Raw genomic sequence first — 22592 nt, forward strand, 5'->3', positions numbered from 1 at the left:
GTGGTGGCTCACGCCTGTAATCCAAGAACTCTGGGAGGCCAAGGTGGGTGGATCACGAGGTCAAGAAATTGAGACCATCCTGACCAACATGGTGAAACCCCGTTTCTACTAAAAATACAAAAATTAGCTGGGCGTGGTGGTACACACCTGTAGTCCCAGCTAATCGGGAGGCTGAGGCAGTAGAATCACTTGAACCAGGGAGGTGGAGGTTGCAGTGAGCTGAGATCGTGCCACTGCGCTCTAGCCTAGCAACAGAGAGAGACTCTGTCTCAAAAAAAAAAAAAAAAAATTGAGGTTTGTACCAGTTTCTTTTTCCTTTAGGTCTCCTGATATGTGTCTAGTTAGTTCTATCTACTTCCTGGAAATTTATTATAAAATTCTAAGATATTTAATAAAACTAAACAGGGTTATATGTTAAATAGACAAATCCTAAAGAGCAGAAAGGATTTAGTGTTTAGTAAAATTTCATAGACTTAAGATGAGTTGGATCCTCAAAATTAATGTATTCTAAACAAAGTTCTATTTTTAAGCTCCAGTAATAATGCCGAACTTCTCTTATAGTTAGTTGAATGATTTATCCTGGTGTTGTCTCCTGGTAGTCACTGAAAAAGTCATTACAGTCCTCACTTTCTCCCCTTTAATTCGAGTTCAGAATTCATGTGTTTCTGTGACTTTTTTTGAGTTTATCTGCAGACAGCTGCCGTTGAATAAACATGTTTATATAGGGCAGAAAAAGGCAGCCTGAAGATTCTACTTTCTATTTCTTTTAGCACTGTTTGGCAATTAACACCCACAGCGCTTCAGAATGAGATATTGTCCAGCATACACCTTGCTTGTTCCTCTACAAAGCTTGTATTTTTGTTTTTGATTTGTTGTGAGGAAGCAAAGTGTAGCCTTTACTTGAATGAAAGCTACAGTTTTATTTTTCTTTCTATTTACAAGAAATTCTTTTGATGATTAAGTTAGCCAGATATGCCCCGTGCGCTCATATTTCTTATCTCAACCTATTTTGAGCTGAGCTAGTTGCAAGCACTAGTTCTTCTGTGAGACCTCTGGCAGTCCATAAATTCAAGTTCGTGTCCAGACGTAATGGTGAACTCAATATGTTGTATATTTGATATATGTTTGTTGGACACATGGAGAGAAAAGTTGTTACCGTTGTAAAGTAGCTATGAAATCCAACAGTTCTAATTTTTTTGTCTTCTGAGTACCCTTAGAATAAAGGACCTCTGAGTGCCATAGCAAGGCAGAAGTTTAATTTGCAATTCTGGTGGCAACATCCAGGTATTTCAAGTAGAAATTAAGAAAACTTTATGGAAAAATTATCTCAGCACTTCAGTTTAACTCTTTTTCAAAGTCCAAGGAGGGTTTTCCCCAGTGTAAAAGCGGAAATGAGAATTTCAGATCTAAAGCGGTTCTTGCCTTTTCTTTTCCCTCCATGCACATATGCTGACAACAGAAAGTACAATTTGAAAAGAAAACCCAGGCTAGAGCATTGGAGTCACTCATTTCCCATCCGGCGAAGGGAGAGCTGGTGCCCGGCTGGGGGAGGTTAGGAAGGCAAGTCTTGGGATCTGATCACTTGGCTGGGAGGGGGTAAAATACCTGGACCTCAGGAGGCCGGATTGCAGTGCCAGTGTTCTCTACCTGTGTGGCCTGTTCCTGCCTGGGGTTGGGTACCAAGTCCAGGTGGAAGTGGTCCCTGGAGCGTCGTCTCTCTGAAGTGTTTCTTTGTAAACCAGAATACTCCCTGCTGCTGCCCCGGAATCATCACTGTTGACACATGAACCAAGAACTAGCAGAGGAGGTGATTTATAATCTCTAAATGAATGGCTCTAAAAGAGACAACAAGTTCTCTGACTTAAGTAAAGGAAGGGCGGGTGGGTGGAAAGGAAGGATCATAAAGAACATCCTAGATTGCATACTTTGGTAATCACAGCAGGGCCTTATTGCAGTTAGAACAAAAGCCTGGACACACTTACCTCTCTGTTCAGGAAAATAATTTAGAGCTACTTGTTAAATGCTGAAGTATTATTGAAGTACCGAGTGTTAAGATTTTCGTTGAAAGCAAAACTGACCGAGCAGCTCAGCTAGGGAAATGCTATGTGATCAGTTGATGGTTTGATGAGGAGTATGGAGTAGGGAATTTGGCAGAGGTTGCTAGCAGACAGGCCTTGGTTTTAGTCCAAGCTCTATCGCTTAATAGCTGTGTGACCTTGGGGAAAATTATAAAATTTTCCAGTCCTTAGTATCATAAACTGTAAACGGAGGAGGAAGATGCCTCACAGATGTTGAAGGTTAAATGAGACAAGACACCTAGTACATTGCCTGGCTACGTAGAAAACGTTTCGCAAATGTTAACTTCAGGCCCTCTCCCCGTGCCTCAGTCTCCTAGAATAGTGTTTCCGCATCATGTGCACATTGAGTGGTAAGGTGGACAGCTGCCGTCACCCGTGCTGCCCCATGTTGAGAGCATTTCTGTTGACCTTCCCTTTTTCCCTGTGAAGCTAGTTCAGCAGTCACCTCATCACTGTTTTTCTTCTCCAGAGAGTGCTGGGTTGTAGTGACCACACTATTGATGCAGCACATCCCAACCACGCTGGACAGAATTTTTACTGCGATAATTCATATTCCAGGATCTTACATTGCACAGGGTTACAACGATTAGCATAATGATCTTGCACAATCTTTCTGCCTAGCATGTAGTGCATTCATAATATTCTCAGAGGAGGCATCTAGAAAGCGCCAGGCTCCTTCGTCCTGCGTGAGCCACTGCAAGCTGTCTGCGCCTCAGTGCTATGGAGAATTTGGGTGGATTATTCCTTGTTGGCGGGGGGAGGGTCCCAGCTGTCCTGTGCGTTATAGGATATTTAGCAGCATCCCTGCTAGATGCCATTTACAACAATCAAAAATGTCTCCAGGCATTGCTAAGTGTCCAGGTGGGGAGTGGAATAGGCAGAACCGCCTCCAGTCAAGAAGGGCTGAACTGTACTTAGGATTTGTGATTCTGCAGAAATGGGTTCTGTGAATGCCTAAAGCATGAGAACATCCAAAAATCAATGTGGCACAGAATTGAATTCAAATTTACCTGGATACAGGTAAATAAGCACAATTTTGAAAGTACCGAAAAGAATTCAAGAAAAAACAACAACAAAAAAAAAACATTAAAAATGGAAAAGTTGGCCAGGCGCCGTGGCTCATGCCTGTAATCCCAACACTTTGGGAGGCCAAGGCGGGCGGATCACCTGAGGTCAGAAGTTCGAGACCAGCCTGACCAACGTGGTGAAACCCCGACTCTACTAAAAATACAAAAATTAGCCAAGTGTGGTGGTGGGCGCCTGTAGTTCCACCTACTCAGGAGGCTGACGCAGGAGAATCGCTTGAACCTGGAGGGCAGAGGTTGCAGTAAGCCAAGATCGTACCATTGCACTCCAGCCTGGGCAAAAAGAGTGAAACTCCATAACAAAAAAAAGGGAGAAAGGCAGAAAGACGTTCTTTTTCACTGGGTGATGAATTAATCTTTCTCATCTTTGTCATGTTACAAATGTGCCTGTGGCTGTTTCTCCACTAAATGAAGACACTGGCACACAGATGATTGTGTGTAAACACTAGGCACAATTGTAGGGGTTCAGTAATTCTTGAATGAGAACAAAGAAAGGTTGTTCTTGAATTCTGTGATGTGATTGTTAATGATGTTTTTGAGGAGAATGCCATATATAGCAGACAGAACTCTGGGCTGGGCATCAGAGGGACCGGGGACACCACACTAGGCTTTGTGTCATTATCTCCAGAAAGTAACTGGCCTGGTGCACAGGAGAAAGTGAGAGTACATTGTCCATACAGTTCCCACATAGCTGTAGGGTTTTATGAACCCATATTTTAAAGGGCCTTCCAATGACGTGAGGATATTAATGCTTTTTTAAAAAAAAAAAAAAAAAAAAGAGAGAGAGATTGGTGATTCCTTTAAAATCTGAGCCCTGGCCAGGACTCACGCCTGTAATCCCAGCACTTTGGGAGGCTGAGGCTGGCGGATCATTTGAGGTCAGGAGTTCAAGACCAGCCTGGCCAACATGATGAAACCCTGTCTCTACTAAATACAAAAATTAGCGGGCCATGGTGGCACACTCCTGTAATCCCAGCTACTTGGGAGGCTGAGGCAGAAGAATCACTTGAATGTAGGAGGTGGAGGTTGCAGTGAGCCAAGATCACACCACTGCACTCCAGCCTGGGCAACAGAATGAGACTCCATCTCAAAACAAACAAAAAAATCCAAGTCCTAATTATTGCTGGAGCTTTCTTTAATGTGTGCAGTAAGTTGGGGACATACAGAATAACTCAAGATGTAGAAATCGTCTCTCCCTCCCTGAAGAATTTCATGGATACCACGTTTGCCTGCCAGGAATGTTCTGTTGTTCTGGTGTTTTCGTTTCTGCCATTGTCATTGTTTCTGCTTAATTTTTACAACACAACTCTGGCTGCACCCGTGGATGATCATGGAAAGGCAGCTGCCTGGCTTTCCACAATTGGTTTTGACTCTCCATCTGAACCCGGAGCTCTGTTTCCTGTACAGGTTGCTAGCAGTATTTACCCAAATTGTCAGTCCCTTCCCAACTCAGACCCACTGACCCTTCCTTTCTCAGCTGATTATGAGTTTAAGTTTGAATCAAGCCATGCTATAGAATCACTGTGTAGTAGCTTCTGTGCTTGCACAATAAGAGTATTAGTCAGTGTTTCCTGTTTTCATTCATATTGTAAGTTGAATAGCTGTAACAAAAGGGAAAGAGATTGCCAAGACAAATAATTCTTACGGCTTGTGCAAACATTTTATTGCAAGCCTTATTAAATATGCAGCTTTCAGAAGTCTACATGATGTGCCTTTCAGCAAAGCTAAATCCTACATGACTTGCTTCATGACTTAAGAACAAGTCTGTATTAAATTTAACATTAAATATTATTTGGCCTGTATCTCTTTTAAGCTTTGTTAAGAACTGCAAATATGATAAGGGAATAAATTGCTTATTTCAAGTCACTAAGAAAACTTAACCTATAGATTATATATGTTGGCAGTTCCCAAGAAGTACCTAGGAAATGGAACCTTCCTATAAGAGTGGTTTGTCCCCTTCTCACAAGGTGGGTCTTCATGTCAAGGCCCCCTAAGTCACAGATACACAGCACTCCACAGTGTCCAAGTTCATAGTGATTGGTGGCACCTTATTAAAGTAGTTTTTACTTTCATAATTACTGATACACATCAGCATACCTTTTCCATGTTCTGTTTCCTTGGCAGCCTGATATTTGAATACAAACAACATAAAAGTGATTACATGCAGCATTTCAGGACAGTTTTCAAAGTGGGAGAATTTGGCACTTTCTTCTATTTTCTTTCCATTCTTTGTCTATTTCCTTTGTATTTGGAAGCCAGAGTCCTCCAGCCTTTACTTCTGCATGTTGTTTTCGTCCCCTAGCTGGAGTTCTCTTTATTACTACTTTTTTGTTTCCAATTTGTCTCTTTTTAAAAATAAAACATGGTGAAACCCCATCTCTACAAAAATACAAGAATTAGCCGGGCATGATGGCAGGTGCCTGTGATCCCAGCTACTCGCCAGACTGAGGTGGGAGAATCACTTGAACCCAGGAGGCAGAGGTTGCAGCGAGCTGTGATCATGCCATTGCACTCTGGCCTGGGCGACAAGAGTGAAACTCCTTTTCAAAAATAAATGAATAAATAAATTAAAATATGAAATTAATCTTAGCCTGTGTAGATGTTTTAGATGGTCACATCTTTATCAGATATGACATTTATGCCTTTTAGTAAAACCATTTTAGTGTTGTAAGAAAAAAAGGGAAGTATGATAGGGAGGACTAAGAACATATTTGTACTTCTACGTAATTCTATTTTATGTGTCTATTTCCATTGAAGTGTGGCCTTGACATCACTGGCTCCCAAGTCCCATTCTGTTTTTTCATTGACTTGCTTGTGCCAGGTACTGTGTTAGGAAGTGAAGCTGCAAGATGAATAAGGCATGGTCCCACCTTCCACGTGGGAGATGGCACATCGATGTACTTAAGATGCTGCATGTGGTGACAGATGAGGGCCCTGCAAGGGAGCACACCACAGGGCCGGGAGGATGGGACGGACAGGAGGAATAGCCAACTTTGCCTGAAAGCATCGGGACAAGCTTCCAGGAAATGGCACATCCAAGCTGAGTCTTGGACAGCGGGTTAAAGAGGCAGAGAGGGGAGAGAGGAATGTTCCACATGGGAAAAGAGGTCTAGGGGTGATGACAAGTAACATAGCGTATGTGGGCTGTGCCGGAAGTTTGATATTACAGAGGCATGAAGTCTGAGGCAGGGAGTGTGGAGGAAGATGAAGGTAGGGGAAGGAAGTTTACACAAGAGTGGCCTTGACTTTTATATTAAGGCACTTTAGGGAAGCAGGAACCACTGAAGATAGGAGAACATGGTGACTACACAGGCGCATTGAAGCGGGGAGGAGCTAGGTTTTTGAAGGGAATTTGAGCTTGCAATTTTTCAAGGGCATTCAATGGTTATAAATGAAACTTTTCATTAATATATTTGTGTCCAAGTGTTTTTAGATGTGCTTTTCTGCTACTCTGTTCTTATTTGGTTTGGAGATAGATGATGACTTTCCTTCAGTGCCTTCTATGTGTCTTGCCATGTTAATGTCTCAAACACATGGTCCATATCATCCTGGAGCTTGCAGTCTAACAGGGTAGTTTCACACATAAATATGCATCCAGTCGGAAAGAACTTAGAGATCACTTGATCAGCCCCCGTTATGTCAAATGTACACAACAATCTACCTCCAACTACAGGGCGACATTAAACAATTTTTCAAAATACCGTGGCATTGAAACAAATGTGTAACATTTGGGTTACTTCAGTCCCACTCCCCAGTACTGATCAGGCCAGTGAACCAGTCTTGCTGGTGAAATAATGACTTCTCCAGTCATGACGGATGATTTCCCTTCATCTTGACCATTTCTTCCCTGGCTCTGCCTTTACCTGTGAATCTCTTCTTTCCTCCCTCTCCTTCCTCCTCTTGGCCTCTGCCTGCCATACCCAACTCCGCATTTCTCTGCTTGGAAAAATCCTACTTGAACCTCAGAGCCTGACTCCATCACCCCCTTTCTCCAAACCTCCCAGGCAAACTCCGTCCCTCCCAGTGTGCTGCTCTCTCTAGTTGAATAGCAGATGTTCTCTCTCTCGCTTCCCTGCAGGGCTTCAGGGTAGTGACCCTAAGAGTGAGCTTCTACTAGTGAGAAAAATGCCTGGATGGAGCAGGAATTCCCACAAATGCTTAGGAATTCAATATGATTTTTAGCAAGTGGGAGAATTATCCTTTCAGTTACAATGATGTGAACTATTTTTGTGAGTTCTCAGTATGCACCAAGAAAAACCCCAGTGACTCAGTAATGTACCTGTGCCATCTCACGTAATCCTTTCAACAAGGAACTTGCCAAGGTTGCACAGCTAGGAGGGATCCGGGGTCCCGTCTGTGTGCTAACCTGTAGGACAGCCCCACATAATCCAGTACTGGGGCCTTATTATCTAGCCTTCCACCTCCAGGAGCCCACTCAGTGATGACTTTTGACAAAAGTCACCCGGATTATCCCTCTTTTGGGGTCCATGATGCCACCAACATGCTAAAGTTAACAAATGCATTACTAGGAGGTACCACTGAGGTAAAGATTGTTACTGTAAGTGATTTTCTCTGATTTTGACCACTACAAATAAAATCACAAGATTTGTCCCAAATACTATATAAAGAGGAATGTCTTTGATTTCTTGAAATTGTTCTGCCAAGTTGTTTGTTCAAATAACACATAATAAAGGATAAATGGCTTGTAGCTATATTTATCCAAATTGAACATTTTTAATGTATTTTTTTAATTTGTCAAAAGCATATCAATGGTCATAAAAATTTTTTATGTCCTCTGGCCCCATTACCTTACCCTTGGGAATTTATTCCAAGAACATAATTTGAAAGAGATTAAAGCACATAGGTACAAATATTTTCAGTGCAGTATCGTTTATATTGGAAACAACCCAAATATTCAGTAATGGGGAACAATTTTGTAAATCTTGCTACAGCAACTTAACAAAATTATAAGCTGCCACTTATAATTGTAAATTTTGAAAGTTTGTAGCACAGCAAGGAAACTGATCATGTTAAATGTTTCTGATATCTTAGTTAATTTTTCTCCCGCCAGTTCCTGTCTGTGTCCTGGTCATACTGTCAGCATATAAGTATGTATTTCATAAACATTTACTTTTTATTAAATCAGTGGTATTCCCTTCCTAGAGTGGTTTGCTTCCCAGATTTTAATGGACAATCATCTCACCTGGGGATCTTGTAACAATGTGATTCTGATTCTGTAAACTTTATAGGGAGCCCAAGATTCCACATGTCTTAGAGGTTCTCAGATACTGCTGATGCTGTTGATCACGAATCATGCATTGAGCAGCAAGGTCTTAGAGCTCTTTGTGTATGAAGAAGATACTACTGACCCAGTGCCTCGCTGTCTCGAAAGGCAGCTGTGACCTTTCTAGCAACTGAGGGGGTGGGGACTAGAAATGAGTGTTTTCTGGTGTTTCTCCAGTAAAGCTGCTGTCTTGTATCCAGATTGATCATCAGTATCCTTATGCCCTTCAACTAACTTGAAATTTGTCAGTTAACAGAAATGACTGGGTGGCACTAAAATAAATTATTCTTATATAAAGGGTAAGAAAGGGCCGGGCATGGTGGCTCACGCCTGTAATTCCAGCACTTTGGGAGGCCGAGGTGGGCGGATCACCTGAGATCAGGAGTTTGAGACTAGCCTGACCAACATGGCAAAAACCCGTCTCTACTAACAATACAAAAAAAAAAAAAAATTAGCCGGGCGTGGTGGTGGGTTCCTGTAATCCCAGCTATTTGGGAGGCTGAGGCAGGAGAATCGCTTGAACCTGGGAGGCGGAGGTTGCAGTAAGCAGAGATCGTGCCATTGCACTCCAGCCTGGTGGACAAGAGCGAAACTCCATCTCAAAAAAAAAAAAAAAAAAAAAAGAATAAGAAAGGATCTTCTGTTGTAATCCTACTGTCATTGCCCTTTGAAACAATTTGGAACCTGATTACAAAGTTGAAAATCTCCATCTGTATGAAGAAAAGCTTCACTGGCTGGGCACCTTGGCTTAACGCCTGTAATCCCAGCACTTTGTGAGGCCGAGGCAGGTGGATCACAAGGTCAGGAGTTTGAGACCAGCCTGGCCAACATGGTGAAACCCTATCTGTACTAAAAATACAAAAATAAAAAAATTAGCCAGGTGTGGTGGCACACACCTGTAGCTACTCAGGAGGCTGAGGCAGGAGAATCACTTGTATACGGGAGGCGGAGGTTGCAGTGTGCCGAGATCATGCCACTGTACTCCAGCCTGGGCGACAGGGCAAGACGCTGTCTCAAAAAAAAAAAAAAAAAAATGCTTCTCTGAGTTATGATATTGGAAGAAAAGTCTTGACCTGGCCACCACAAGGAATCCCTCAGGCCTGGAGGTGTGAAGCAGAGGAGGGCGCAGTCTCTTTAGGGCAGATAATGAAGAACATTTCTATGACAATGGGGAAATCAGTTCACCTTTGTGTTGGTAAACAATAGGAATGTAAGCTATCCTTTGAGCTGGAATCATAGTGGTGATTGCCAAAACCTAGTTTTGTTTTTAGAAGATAATAGCACATATTCCACTTGCTTCCCCACAGTGACCGAAGCTGGCTTTGGTGCTGACATCGGAATGGAGAAATTCTTCAACATCAAGTGCCGAGCTTCCGGCTTGGTGCCCAACGTGGTTGTGTTAGTGGCAACGGTGCGAGCTCTGAAGATGCATGGAGGCGGACCAAGTGTAAGTGCCCACACTGCCTTCCTAATACCAAAGAAATTTCATTATGTTAAAACAGAATTGAGCATTTGAAAAATTCCTGCCTATTTAATGACTATAGTTTTCTAGAGTATTTTTCTTACAACTTTTTTTTTTCCTGTAGACCTCCCTGTGGACATCTAAAACTTTTTTTTTTCCCCAACACCACCATAGGGCACTTTGAGTTTAGTAAGTTCGAGTAAACAGTAACACCCACAGTTCTTTCTAAACAATATTTTGGAAAGGAGCATAATGCAACCACTTTTTAGTCTTAAGCTTCACATCTGATACTCAGGCCAAGATTGTATAACCATATGGTAATGGGAGGTTAGAGGCTGTTGTCCCTGAACGAACATCATGAGGATTAGAGTGAGTTCTTTGATGACAGAGATTTTTCATTGTTTGTACAGATAGTTTTTGCTTCACTGATGCTGCAACTCATCAGATTTCATCTAAAACTATTTTCCTTCTCTTTCTGTTTGTTATGATTTCTCCTCACAACTCTGTTATAATACTGGATTGTTTCTAAGAGAGCTTTGCTTGGAAAACATAAATTCGATTTTAACTTCTTTAAAGACTTTTTATATTTACCTATCCTAATATATATAGAAATTACAGACATTATAAAGGAAATATATTCCTTTCCACAGAAAACTTGTGCATAGATTTTTGGGGTTTGTTTTTTTGTTTGTTTGTTGTTGGTTTATTTCATTTTTAGGAATTTCCAAGTGAAGAATAAGACATTTTATGCTGATTAATCATTTTGAAATAAAATACAATTTCTCTATCATTATAATATTCACACGAGATGAACTGCCAAATCTGATTTCTTAATTGGTATACTGTACTGTGTATGTGACAAAAGTCATATATTCAATGATTATTACATAGTCAAAACAAGTAGCAGGTTTGCCATCATGAAATGTTGTAAAGCAATTCTTTGTCTTAGGAGAGGTGGACATTATTTTTATACCATTTTACAGATAAGGAAGCTGAGGTTTGATAGGCTTAGGGAATATGGACAATGTCAGCAGGCCAGCAGAGAGCCAAGGACTTCAGATCTAAATCTCCTACTATGTTCACCAGGCAGAGCTAGATGTTAATGAAGGGCAGAAGTGTTCTAAATCCAAATCCACTCCTAATACCTGACACAAGCACAATTTTTGCCTAAAGCTTCATCATCATTTCAAATGCAAGAATGATATAATACAGATTAAAAGTAGTAAATCATAAAGAACTCTGACTTTACTCAAAACACCCCTTGTTGCTACAGTCCTTCCTGGATTTTAGACATTGAATCTGTATAACAACTTCTATTTCTAAAAACTACTTCCGCCCATGTAGGATGCATTTGGAATTCTCCCTCCCTGCCCTGCCACCCTGAAAATTATAGAAAGGGCTTAGAGATTATCTGATCTCATTCAGTGTTTATAAAGAGAAAATCTCTGAGGCACAGAGAGACCCAGTGGCTTGTGTGATGTCACACATCTATTTCAGGGACTGATCAGATCTACAGTCTGGGTCTCTTGACGTCAGTCCCATAGTTTTCCAGACTCTAGTCTCTGTCCTGTAAAAATTCTCTACATGATTTGCAATCCTATTTCATTCATCTTAACATATGTGCCCTGTTTTTCAGTGGTTGCACTTTCGTGCCACATTAATCCTTTGCGTCTCTTCCACCGCTGCTTAATGTCATGGTTCTCAGCCAGTGATCATGGTAACAAGGAACAGGGTTAGTAGGCACAGATATGGGTGGAGGATAAGAAAAGGCGGAGATCAGCCGGGCGCGGTGGCTCATGCCTGTAATCCCAGCACTTTGGAGGCTGAGGCAGGTGGATCACCTGAGGAGTTCAAGACCAGTGGTGGCGGGCGCCTGTAATCTCCACTACTCGGGAGGCTGAGGCAAGAGAATCGCTTGAACTTGGGAGGCAGAGGTTGCAGTGATCTGAGATTGCGCCATTGCACTCCAGCCTGAGTGACAAGAATGAAACTCCATCTCAACAACAACAACAACAACAACAAAGCAGCAGGGACCAGGAAGCCCTGTGAAGCTAGGCATCCCTCTCCTGGGCTCTAGTAGTACCTTCTGCCTCATATTGTTTCATGAATGCCTTGTTCTGTGTCTCCCTATGTAATTCTCCATTACTTGAGTTTAGGGACTGTGTCTTATTAATTGGTGTGCTCCAAGTGTTTGGCATAGTCTATATGCAGGGAGTGTTTTCAATAACGGCAAGATAAATGAACTTTCATCCTCTTAATCCTCTATTCCATAGTGCTCGTCTCGGTGTCCTTCCTTCTTATTGAATAGCTCTGTATTTTTGAACCATGATTATTCATTTCTACTTCTGTTTTCTTTTTTGCTACAAATACTGTGCTGGGATCGACTTCCTTTTGATCATTACACAAATAACCATGGCTGCCTCTTATGTTTATTCAGCTTGTTTTTTTCCCATAATTTGTACAGTGGAAAATCTTGTGGCCCTTGAATTTGCCCATTTTAGCCTCAGTCATTTTAAACTCACATCCTGTCCCCCAGAGTGCTCGGCCATTCCTGGTGCAATCCAAGAACTAATATTCTGCTATGCTTTGGGATCCACAGATTCTTTCACAATTAGATCTTTAAACTAACCATTGTATGAATCAGCGTTCTTCACACATAGAACCAATAAGGATATGTGTATATAGAGAAAAAGATATTTATTATCAGGAATTGGGTCACATGATTACAGAAGCCAGCAAGTCCAAAATCTGCACTGTGGGCCGGCAAGCTGAAGACCCAGGAGAGCCAGTGGTACTAATGCAGTCTGAAGGCAGCAGTCTGCTGGAGAATTCTCTTGCTCTCAGGGGAGGCCAGTCTTTTTGTTGTACTCAAAAAGGCCTTTGACTGATCAGTTGAGACCCACCCACATTATGTAGGACAACTTGCCTACTCAAAGGCTGCTGGTTTCCATGTTAATTTCATCATAGATACCCTCACAGAAACACACAAAATAATGTTTGAACAAATACTGGGCACCCTATGGCCCCAGCAAAGTTGACACATAAGATTAACCACAAGGCCGGGCACAGTGGTTTACCCTGTAATGACAGCACTTTGAGAGGCCGAGGCGGGAGGACTGCTTGAGCCCAAGAGTTTGAGACCAGCCTGGGGAAGATAGCAAGACCTCGTCTCTACACAATAATAAAAAGTTATCTGGGTGTGGTGGTATTCACCTGTATTCCGAGCTACTGGGGAGGCTGAGGCAGGAGGATCACTTGAGCCCAGGAGTTTGAGACTGCAGTGAGCTGTGATTGTGCTACTGCCCTCCAGCCCAGACAACAGAGCTTTATGGCAGTTACCGTAAAATGATTTCGAATGGTGATGTACTCTGAAAGCAGGTATTAAACATATTATTAGTTTTATGTTCTAATTTGAACCAATGTTTGAGAAGTTTCATACTGTTCCATTGGCTCAAATTAGAATCATCCAGGGAGATTTTAAACATTGCTGATCCTAGGTTCCCCTCCCAGAACTTCTGCTTTCACTGGTCTGGGTGGACCCCAGGGATCAGTGTTTTCTAAAAGCTTTCCACAAGAGTTTAGGTTTAGCCAGTGCTGCCAGCTACTGTTTTAAAAGCACAAAACATAGGGGTACCTTTCTAAAAATTGAATGTGATTATGTTGTTCTTTCTTTCAGATCAGTTATGTAAGCATTTTTATAGGATTATTCTTCATGTTTTCTCTCCTTATTTCAGGTAACCGCTGGTGTTCCTCTTAAGAAAGAATATACAGAGGAGGTAAGAGGAGCTGTTTAGACACTTACGTGAAGAATCTCTCAAATCCAGTGACTCGTTGGCTTTCAGTGAATGAGCCCTCCTTCAGTGGTCTCTTAGAAAAGTGCTGTTCTGGCCGGGCACAGTGACTCACACCTGTAATTTCAGCACTTTGGGAGGCCAAGGCGACCGGATCACATGAGGCCAGGAGTTCAAGACCAGCCAGGCAAAACCCATGGCCAACATGGCAAAACCTCATCTCTACTAAAAATACAAAAATTAGCCGGGCATGGTGGCTTATGCCTGTAGTCCCAGCGTGAGAATCGCTTGAACCTGGAAGGCAGAGGTTGCAGTGAGCTGCGATCGCACCACTGTAGTCCAGCCTGGACGACAGAGTGAGACTCTGTCTCAAAAAAAGGAAAAGAAAAGTGCTGTCTAAGAATCCAAGAGGAAATGGATGGGGTGAAAGGATAAAATTCATTCAATTAACTCTTAAATATCAAGAAAAGATGGATATAGGCTTTGTCTACTATTGTCTACTCCCAGGGTAGCCATCAGAGCAGGAACTCAAGGTCTCCAGGTCAGAAACAAATATGAAGCTTACACTTCGGAATTCTTCTGTCATGGAAGGTCTATATGCAGTTGGCTTTATGACTTACAGGAGTGGCTTACTCTTTTCTGTAAATACACTTTGATTTACTGGCAGCAGTACCTCTTAGCTCCTACAGGTGGCGCCAGGGATCTGAGCCAGGAATACCTGGACAGCGCCCCTCACCCACCTGGGGCCTTGTGCCTGCCAGGCCTCAACCTGCAGAGCATGGGCGCATTGCGTAGACCCTGCAGCCTGTCCGCAGCAGGGTGAGCTGCCAGGCTTCAGACCCACACATATGCCATTGGACCCAGAATCATTTTAGAAATTATTTTGAAGACGAACCTCCTTATTCTTGCAGCCATCTTTCTTGGAGGAAAAAGTGAAAAAAGATGTCGCAAATCCTGCCAGAGAGGTGCTGGCAGTTTAGCTTGGCAGGTTCGGTGGGAGGCAATACACAGGGGTCTGGGTTTTGCTTTTTTCTTTTTTACAGAACATCCAGCTGGTGGCAGACGGCTGCTGTAACCTCCAGAAGCAAATTCAGATCGCTCAGCTCTTTGGGGTTCCCGTTGTGGTGGCTCTGAATGTCTTCAAGTAAGTCCAGCCTCCTCCTTTAAATGTGGGCATTATCACTAGGCCACCCTGTGAACGATATTTGTGTCTTGGGGTATTTGGTCTTTCTCTGCTTCATCTAAAAGTATACAGAAATACCCAGTTCTTTCTGTTTGTTTATTTGGTTTGGTTTCATTTTAGCAAATGTGTTCTCACAATGTTATTAAGGAAGTGAAATTTATATATAGTGAGTTAGTATCTCCTTGGCTTTTTGTGTGTGTGTGTGTGTAATTCTACCCAGAATTTTTGTCTGAAACAAACTGTGAATGATCAAAGGGGTATGTTATGGAATTTGCTTGATAACGCCCTTAACAACTTGAAATATTTGAGTCACTTTAGAGAGGACTTTTTTTTTCCATGCTTTTCTTTAATTCTGATTTATTTAAACACGATGTGACCACTTTTGATGTTTAAAATGTATTCAGTGTTAGGGAGCGAAGTTCTGTATAAATGGTTAGTCTGTCTTTCAAAACATCGCTAAATGGATACAGATGCAAAACCACAAACATTTTCTTCACTAGGACCGACACCCGCGCTGAGATTGACTTGGTGTGTGAGCTTGCAAAGCGGGCTGGTGCCTTTGATGCAGTCCCCTGCTATCACTGGTCGGTTGGTGGAAAAGGGTCGGTGGACTTGGCTCGGGCTGTGAGAGAGGCTGCGAGTAAAAGAAGCCGATTCCAGTTCCTGTATGATGTTCAGGTAAGATCTAGTAAAAACAATGGCTCACATTTCTTACACCTTAGCATGGGTTGTCCCATTCTTTCGTCACCACAACCCTGCAGATAAGAAAACTAAAGATAGAAGAGTTTAGGCCGGGTGCAGTGGCTCACGCCTGTAATCCCGGCACTTTGGGAGGCTAGGGCGGGCAGATCACTTGAGGTCAGGAGATCGAGATCAGCCTGGCCAACATAGAGAAACTCCGTTTCTACTAAAAATACAAAAATTAGGTGGGCGTGGTGGCGTGCACTTATAGTCCCAGCTACTCGGGAGGCTGAGGTGGGAGAATTGCTTGAACCCAGGAGGTGGAGGCTGCAGTGAGCCAAGATCGAGATCACACCACTGCACTCCAGCCTGGGCGACAGAGTGAGACCCTGTCTCAAACAAACAAACAAAAAGGCAGAAGAGTTTAAGGCATATGACAAAGTCACATTTCCAAGTACAGACCCTAGCTCCTTGTCCCAAAGCCTGTGCTTTTGAAGACTCCCAAATCGCAGTCCTAAGTGAGGAGGTACTTTAGCGAACAGGATTCGACAGCTGACACTTTCAGGAGTTGCACAGGAACAAGAGCAATTTTGTGAGGGTTGGGAAACCATGGGAGGTATTTTCCTTGTTCATTTCTCTTTTTTGTTTTTTTTGTTTGTTTGTTTGTTTGTTTTTTGAGACAGAGTCTCACTCTGTTGCTCAGGCTGGAATACAGTGGTGCAATCTCGGCTCACTGCAACCTCTGCCTTCCAGGTTCAAGCACTTCTCTGCCTCAGCCTCCTGAGTAACTGGGATTACAGGCGCCTGCCAACACGCCCAGCTAATTTTTTGTATTTTTAGTACAGACGGGGTTTCACCATCTTGGGCAGGCTGGTCTCGAACTCCTGACCTCATGGTTCACCTGCCTCGGCCTCCCAAAGTGCTGGGATTACAGGCGTGAGCCACCACCCCTGGCCTCTGCTTGTTCATTTCTGTTATGGTTCTTTTCTTTTGTGGTTTTATTGAACTATGTCTAGTGTATGTGTGTGTATATATACATATATACATATTTATTTATTTTCATTGTGGTAAATATATATATAACAAAATTTACTATCTTTGCCTTTTTTTTTTTTTTTTTTGGGAGACAGAGCCTTGCTCTGTTGCCCAGGCTGGAGTGCAGTGACGTGATCTCTGCTCACTGCAACCTCCACCTGCCTCAGCCTCCCGAGTAGCTGGGACTACAGGCGCACGCAAACACGCCCGGCTAATTTCTTTTTTATTTTAGTAGAGTTGGGGTTTCACCGTGTTGCCCAGGCTAGTCTCGAACTCCTGAACTCCGGCAGTCCACCCACCTCGGCCTCCCAGAGTGCTAGGATTACAGGTGTGAGCCACTGAGCCCAGCCCATCTTAACCATTTTTAAGTGCACATCAGTAGTGTTAAGTACATTCACATTGTCATGCAGCCAATCTCCAGAACGCTTTTCATCTTGCAAAACTAAAACTGTACCCATTGAACAACTCCCCGTGCCCCTCCCCACAGCCCCTGCCAGCTACCATTGTCCTTCGTTTCTATGAATTTAACAACTCTAGGGACCTCATGTACGTAGCATCATACTGTGGCTGGCTTATTTCACTTAGCATAATGTGCACGCATGTTGTAGAGTGTCAGAATTTCCTTTCTTTTTTTTTTTGAGATGGAGTTTCGCTTTTGTTGCCCAGGCTGGAGTGCAATGGCACCATCTCAGCTCACTGCAACCTTCTGCTCTCGGGTTCAAGCGATTCTCCTGCCTCAGGCTCCCGAGTAGCTGGGATTACAGGCATGCACCATCACGCCCAGCTAATTTTTGTATTTTTAGCAGAGACAGGGTTTCACCATGTTGGTCAGGCTGGTCTCGAACTCCTGACCTCGTGATCCACCCGCCTCGGCCTCCCAAAGTGCTGGGATTACAGGTGTGAGCCACCGCGCCTGGCCAGAATTTCCTTTCTTTTTCGGGCTGAATACCCTCCCATTCTTTGGCTATCCCACATTTTGTTTCTTCATCCATCTGTGGATGGACACTTGAGCTCCCTCTCTCGTCTATTGTAAGTAATGCTGTATGAGTATGCGTATTTATGACATATGAACAAGTATCCCTCCAAGACCATGTTTTCAATTCTTTTGGAAATGTATTCCCAGGAGTGGGATTGCTGGGTCCTCTAGGATATTTTTAAGCACATGTCGATGGTTCATTCAGAAGACCTGAGCTTCCCGGGGCTCACTCTCCTCCTCAGATCGTCTGTCTTTGCACCCCTCTGACATCTCCATTCTGCATTTTGTGGTTCCGATTCTGGCTGATGGATTTGTCTTCAGGGGTAGTGCATGATTGCGGAGTGCCCAGGCTTCAAGCTGATTGCTGCTTCTCCTGTTCCTTCATCCCTCACATATTCTATTGGTGTGTCACTCAGATGTCACAGACACTCTTCTTTCCTGTTCAGTGGCATAAATCAATAGCATAAGTGAAGAAGAAATCAGTGAAGCAAGAGCTTAGCAGCGTTGTTGATAAGCCTGGAGTCACAGTGGTGACAGCATGGGGCTGATGTATTAATATTAAATATTACCACAGCTCCTGCTTTTAAGGAGTTGTTTGTGTGCTGGGTATATGGGCGCTTTGCACGTGTTCGCCTCTTTGGTCCTAACATCCCTCTTAGGTGGGAACTGGTGATATCTTCCCATTTTGCAGACAAGAAAACTAAAGCACGAAGAGACTAAGTCAACTGCTCAGTGTCCCATAGCTGGGAAGAGGCAGAGCTGGGAGAAAGAATGTCCAGATGGTTGAGGGCATCATCCTGCTCTGTTCGTCAGAGCTAAGTACTGCGCTCAAAAGCGTGTGTGCATTGGAGGTCTGGGGGGGACAGTGACTGAGTGACCCCCCGAAGAGAAAGGGTGACAGTGATGGGCACAGGCACAGATTCCATGCCACACAGGGGACATCATCGCCGGCACACAGTCAGTGTTTATGGAAGGAAGGACACAGGGAATGAATTGGAGGCTAGCTCATAAAAGGTTTGTCATTTTTATGAGGCCATTTTGTGAATGAGGAACTAGAATATTCTGGACTACAGAGGCGGTAGAGATCAATTGAGGGAGAAGATTTTGGATGAGTGAAAAGAAAAATGTTCCAGTTGGAAGCTTTGAGTTCTCAGACCTAGAGGTGTCCAGTGCGAAATAGATGTAGCCCTGCTGTGGGCAAGTCAGAGGCATTGAAGCCAACTCAGATGGCAGGTGGCCAAGGAGACCCTGGGTTCCTGTTCTTTGGTCCTGAGTAAGGCTCGCCAGGGTACCTACAACCCTTGGCACATGCCAGGGCCTTTATACATAAACCACTGTAGGGAGAGTCACCCCCAGATCCTGCTGTGAGTGTGCCTCAGACCATCTTGCTGTCTGATCATGAACCACCCCACTCTGCGTAGTAGCAAAGGCAGTTATTTTCATGAATGATTTCACAAAGTGTGGCTCTTTTCAAGGAAAACATCCCAGGTGAAAAGGAGGTCAGTAATCAGAAGAAATGCTTCTGACTTATGCTGTCTTAGACATGCACTAACCCTAAGATGAACCCTTTTCCTTTCCACTGATATTTCCATTTTTTTTTTTTTTTTTCTGAATTCCCATTCTTCATGGAGATAATGCTGCTAAAATGGCAGCTCTCCTCTGAAAGGAGGAAAATGTTTAATAAGAACGTGGTCTAAAGTCCTCTATTGATAGGCGACCTCAAGGCCAGGATCCCTGCCTCCTTTGCCAACACACTTCTCGCTTTTCTTGTAACAGAAATTCGATTTGAGCTGCATAATTGTTTGTTAGATAATCAGCCTCCCAGCCTACTGCAGCGTGACAGTTCATGAAAAGAGCTGCTGCTGCTGCTGCTGGCTGTCTTTGTACTGTCTGCCAGTTAGCTGTGTTCCTCACACCAGCAAGATTTAGATCATCTAAGACCATCTACAGTCTTGTCACCATGTAAAAATCTGAATTCATTGGTGCAGTCAGTAATAGAGCTCAAGCCTTCTTTCCCCCTGATTTCTTGCATTGGTTGGTGCTGGTAAAACTTTAGTAACTAAGTAATGGTTTTCTGGAAGCCCTTTTTACCTCCCCCACAACCCCACACCCTCACAACCAACCCTTGGGTGCTGGGCAGTGAGAAAGGTATGGCATTGCTCTATAGGAGAAAGAAGTTATAAATGCTTTGCATATGGCACTCTCCCACCTTTGCTTCTCAAAGCAAACTGGGTTTCTGTGTGCCCCTTGGTGTCTCCCCAGACTTTATATCCCCAAGAATGTATTCAGCACAAGACTAATGGCATCTTGTGTGCTGTTCTTTCCCCACCCCAGTCTTGTGGAAGGAAAACACCGGAGATGATTTAGGGTAATGGAAAATGGTGCTAGAGCCCAGGGCATGACTGCATTTGAGTGTGAAGTAGAAATTGTCTCGGAACCCCACGGGAGAGTGGTTCAGCTGGAGAGAGTGGGGCACCTGGCTCTCAGAGGCGCTGTGCGGCCAGACGGCAGGGTGCCGGACTTCCTGATGGCGAGCTCACAGGTTAAGTGAGAAACAGGCTGCACTTCTGACTTGGGAGTCTCTGCTGAACTTTATAGAAAACTGACTTCAGCAGCAGCTGCTGTCTAGAGAACCATTTGGCATCTCTTTTTGCCAGAGTAACTTCCCACTCAAGAGTAGGGAACTTTTAATTATGGTACTGGATGGAGGCAGCAATGAATAATTTAGAATAAAGATTGAAAAATATGGAATAACGTGTAGTAGACTAATTGCTCAGAAGAAGTTTTATTGTGTGAAAATGAATGTGTTTAGACTTGAAATACAGTGGATCATTTCCTCTCCACCCTTGAGGGTGATTGCAATCCCTTTTAAGAAGCTGTTAAAAGTCCCCCTCAAAATCATCTTCTCTTTGAATTATCCTTTTCTAATGTGACTTTTGACAATTATATCTTTATCGTTCACTAATAGAATATCTCCATGTCTGCAGGGATGCAGGGAAATATGATGGCTGAAAAAAACACTAATCTACATGCGCACTTTATTAGCTAAGAAATCCCTCCTCCATACATTCTTCCAGGCATGCCTCCGCACCTCCCATCTGCTGTGTGGGCTCAACTCTGCATTATAGATGGGAAGGTGATGGACTTGTCCATAAGAAATGGATGCTTGATAGGAGAAGGAACGTATTACATAGAGCTAACAGGCTAAAGCTTTGGGATCATGCAAATTAAGTTTAAACCTTGAGTAGGCCTCCTACTATGGACACAATTTGGGGAAGCTGACTAATCTCTCGAGCCTCAGCATCCTCATTTGTACAATGGTGTCTGACAGTGACACCAACTTCACCGAGTTGCTGTGAGACCCAAATGAAATGCCCCAGAGTAAAATGCTGGAACGTAGAAAGCAGGCAATGAAGGCCGGGCACGGTGGCTCTCGCCTGTAATCCCAGCACCTTGGGAGGCTGAGGCGGGTGGATCACCTGAGGTCAGGAGTTTGAGACCAGCCTGGGAAACATGGTGAAACCCCATCTCTACTAAAAATACAGAAACTAGACAGGCGTGGTGTCACGCGCCTGTAGTCCCAGCTACTTGGGAGGCTGAGGCAGGAGAATCGCTTGAACCTGGGAGTTGGAGGTTGCAGTGAGCTGAGATCACACCACTGCACTCCAGCCTGGGCAACAGAGTTAGACTCTGTCTCAAAAAGAAAAAAAAAAGGAGGAAAGCAGTCAATCAATGCTAGCTCTTCCTCCTGTCATGTTCACTTGGAAAGAGAGTGGGCCTCCTGAATTCACCTTCAAGAATTCTCCTGTAACTCAAGGTAACTTTGTCAAATTCCAAGATTGGTTTCTTTTGCACTGGGTTAAAACCAGGAATTAGAAGCCAAGTCTCCTAAAGCACTACTAAACTAAACCAAGACGTTGACATTTTTCCTTCTCCATGAGAATTGGGAGCCCTTAGTGATATCATAAAACGTCAGTCATTTTTGCAAAGAAGGAGGTATGACCCCGAGAAGTCAGCTTGACATTCAGTCGGAATATTGTTTGTTAAATGAGGAGTTAAGGTTGAAAATCATCTCTGTATCCTTCCTCTAGCCTTGCAAACATTTTGAGGTGTAGCCTTGACAGCAAGACAGGATAGTGTTTGTTTTTATTACAAGGTCTTTCCTGTTCCTTGCGTGAAGCCATTCTCTTGATCCCAGTGGGGGCTGGATGAAGGAAGAGCAAAACAAACCATGAAGACAGCCTGGAGCCGCAGCCAGCTCTGCTGACTTCTGAACTTCACACCCTCACTGCCCAGATGGCCGGGGGTGTTTCCTCCTCTGCTGGTCTTTTTTAAGGCAGGATGTTTGTTGTTATTGTTGTTGTTTTTCTGGTTGGTTCTTAAGAAATTATTTTCTACGTCTTGAAAATGCCAGCTGGAACCTACACCAGTTGTTGGTGGGGTGTGAGAGCTATCCTTTACATGGACCTGGAGCATTTGCAACCAGAGCCTCCACATTGAAATACACATTTAAAAATGCATATCTATGGATATACAGTGGGGGAATCTTCCATTGTGGTAAAAATATGTATAACATACAATTTCCCCTTTAATCATTTTTACAATTATCGTCTGTGGCATTAAGTACATTCACATTGTACATACAGGGTTTAATTAATAGGATCTTAAAACTTAAAAGGGTATTGATGCACATCTCTGTTGCCTTTTACATTTCACAGTAATTAGAAGGAAAAAACACACTCTAGGTTGAAAGGCTGTCCTTTCTTTTGGTTGTCCTTGTCCCTGGAAAAGCTGTCTTTCCCCTCAGGGCCTTTGACCACCCCCAGCTCTCCCTCCCATCTTCAGATGCGCCCGGGGCCAGCCTGAGCTGATAGCCCTTTCTTCAGCTCTCGCCTCTCCTCTTGTGCATTAGAATGTTTGGAGTGTTCTGTGGAAAGCTGGTCCTTACATTTTCCAGTCAGTTATGTATCGCATTCATAAACCTGTTTCTCCCCCCATGCTCTTTAATATTCTGCTT

The 22592-nt window shown here is 43.4% G+C and overlaps 1 protein-coding gene across 6 annotated transcripts in view; it reads left to right on the forward strand.

Annotated features, from left to right (window-relative positions):
• Window positions 1-22592, forward strand: part of MTHFD1L (methylenetetrahydrofolate dehydrogenase (NADP+ dependent) 1 like) — a 312601-nt gene that overhangs the window by 135628 nt on the left and 154381 nt on the right. For all 6 annotated transcript variants that reach the window (XR_010119055.1, XM_055267460.2, XM_063632271.1 and 3 more), the window contains 4 exons: window positions 9755-9894; window positions 13644-13685; window positions 14744-14844; window positions 15384-15561. Coding sequence is in view for 5 of the 6 variants with exons in the window: in XM_055267460.2 (XP_055123435.2) it covers window positions 9755-9894; window positions 13644-13685; window positions 14744-14844; window positions 15384-15561 (461 nt within the window). In the remaining variant the exon portion in view is untranslated. The remainder of the gene's footprint in view (window positions 1-9754; window positions 9895-13643; window positions 13686-14743; window positions 14845-15383; window positions 15562-22592) is intronic.

This window comes from Symphalangus syndactylus, chromosome 2 (genome assembly GCF_028878055.3).
Source record: "Symphalangus syndactylus isolate Jambi chromosome 2, NHGRI_mSymSyn1-v2.1_pri, whole genome shotgun sequence".
NCBI lineage: Eukaryota > Metazoa > Chordata > Mammalia > Primates > Hylobatidae > Symphalangus > Symphalangus syndactylus.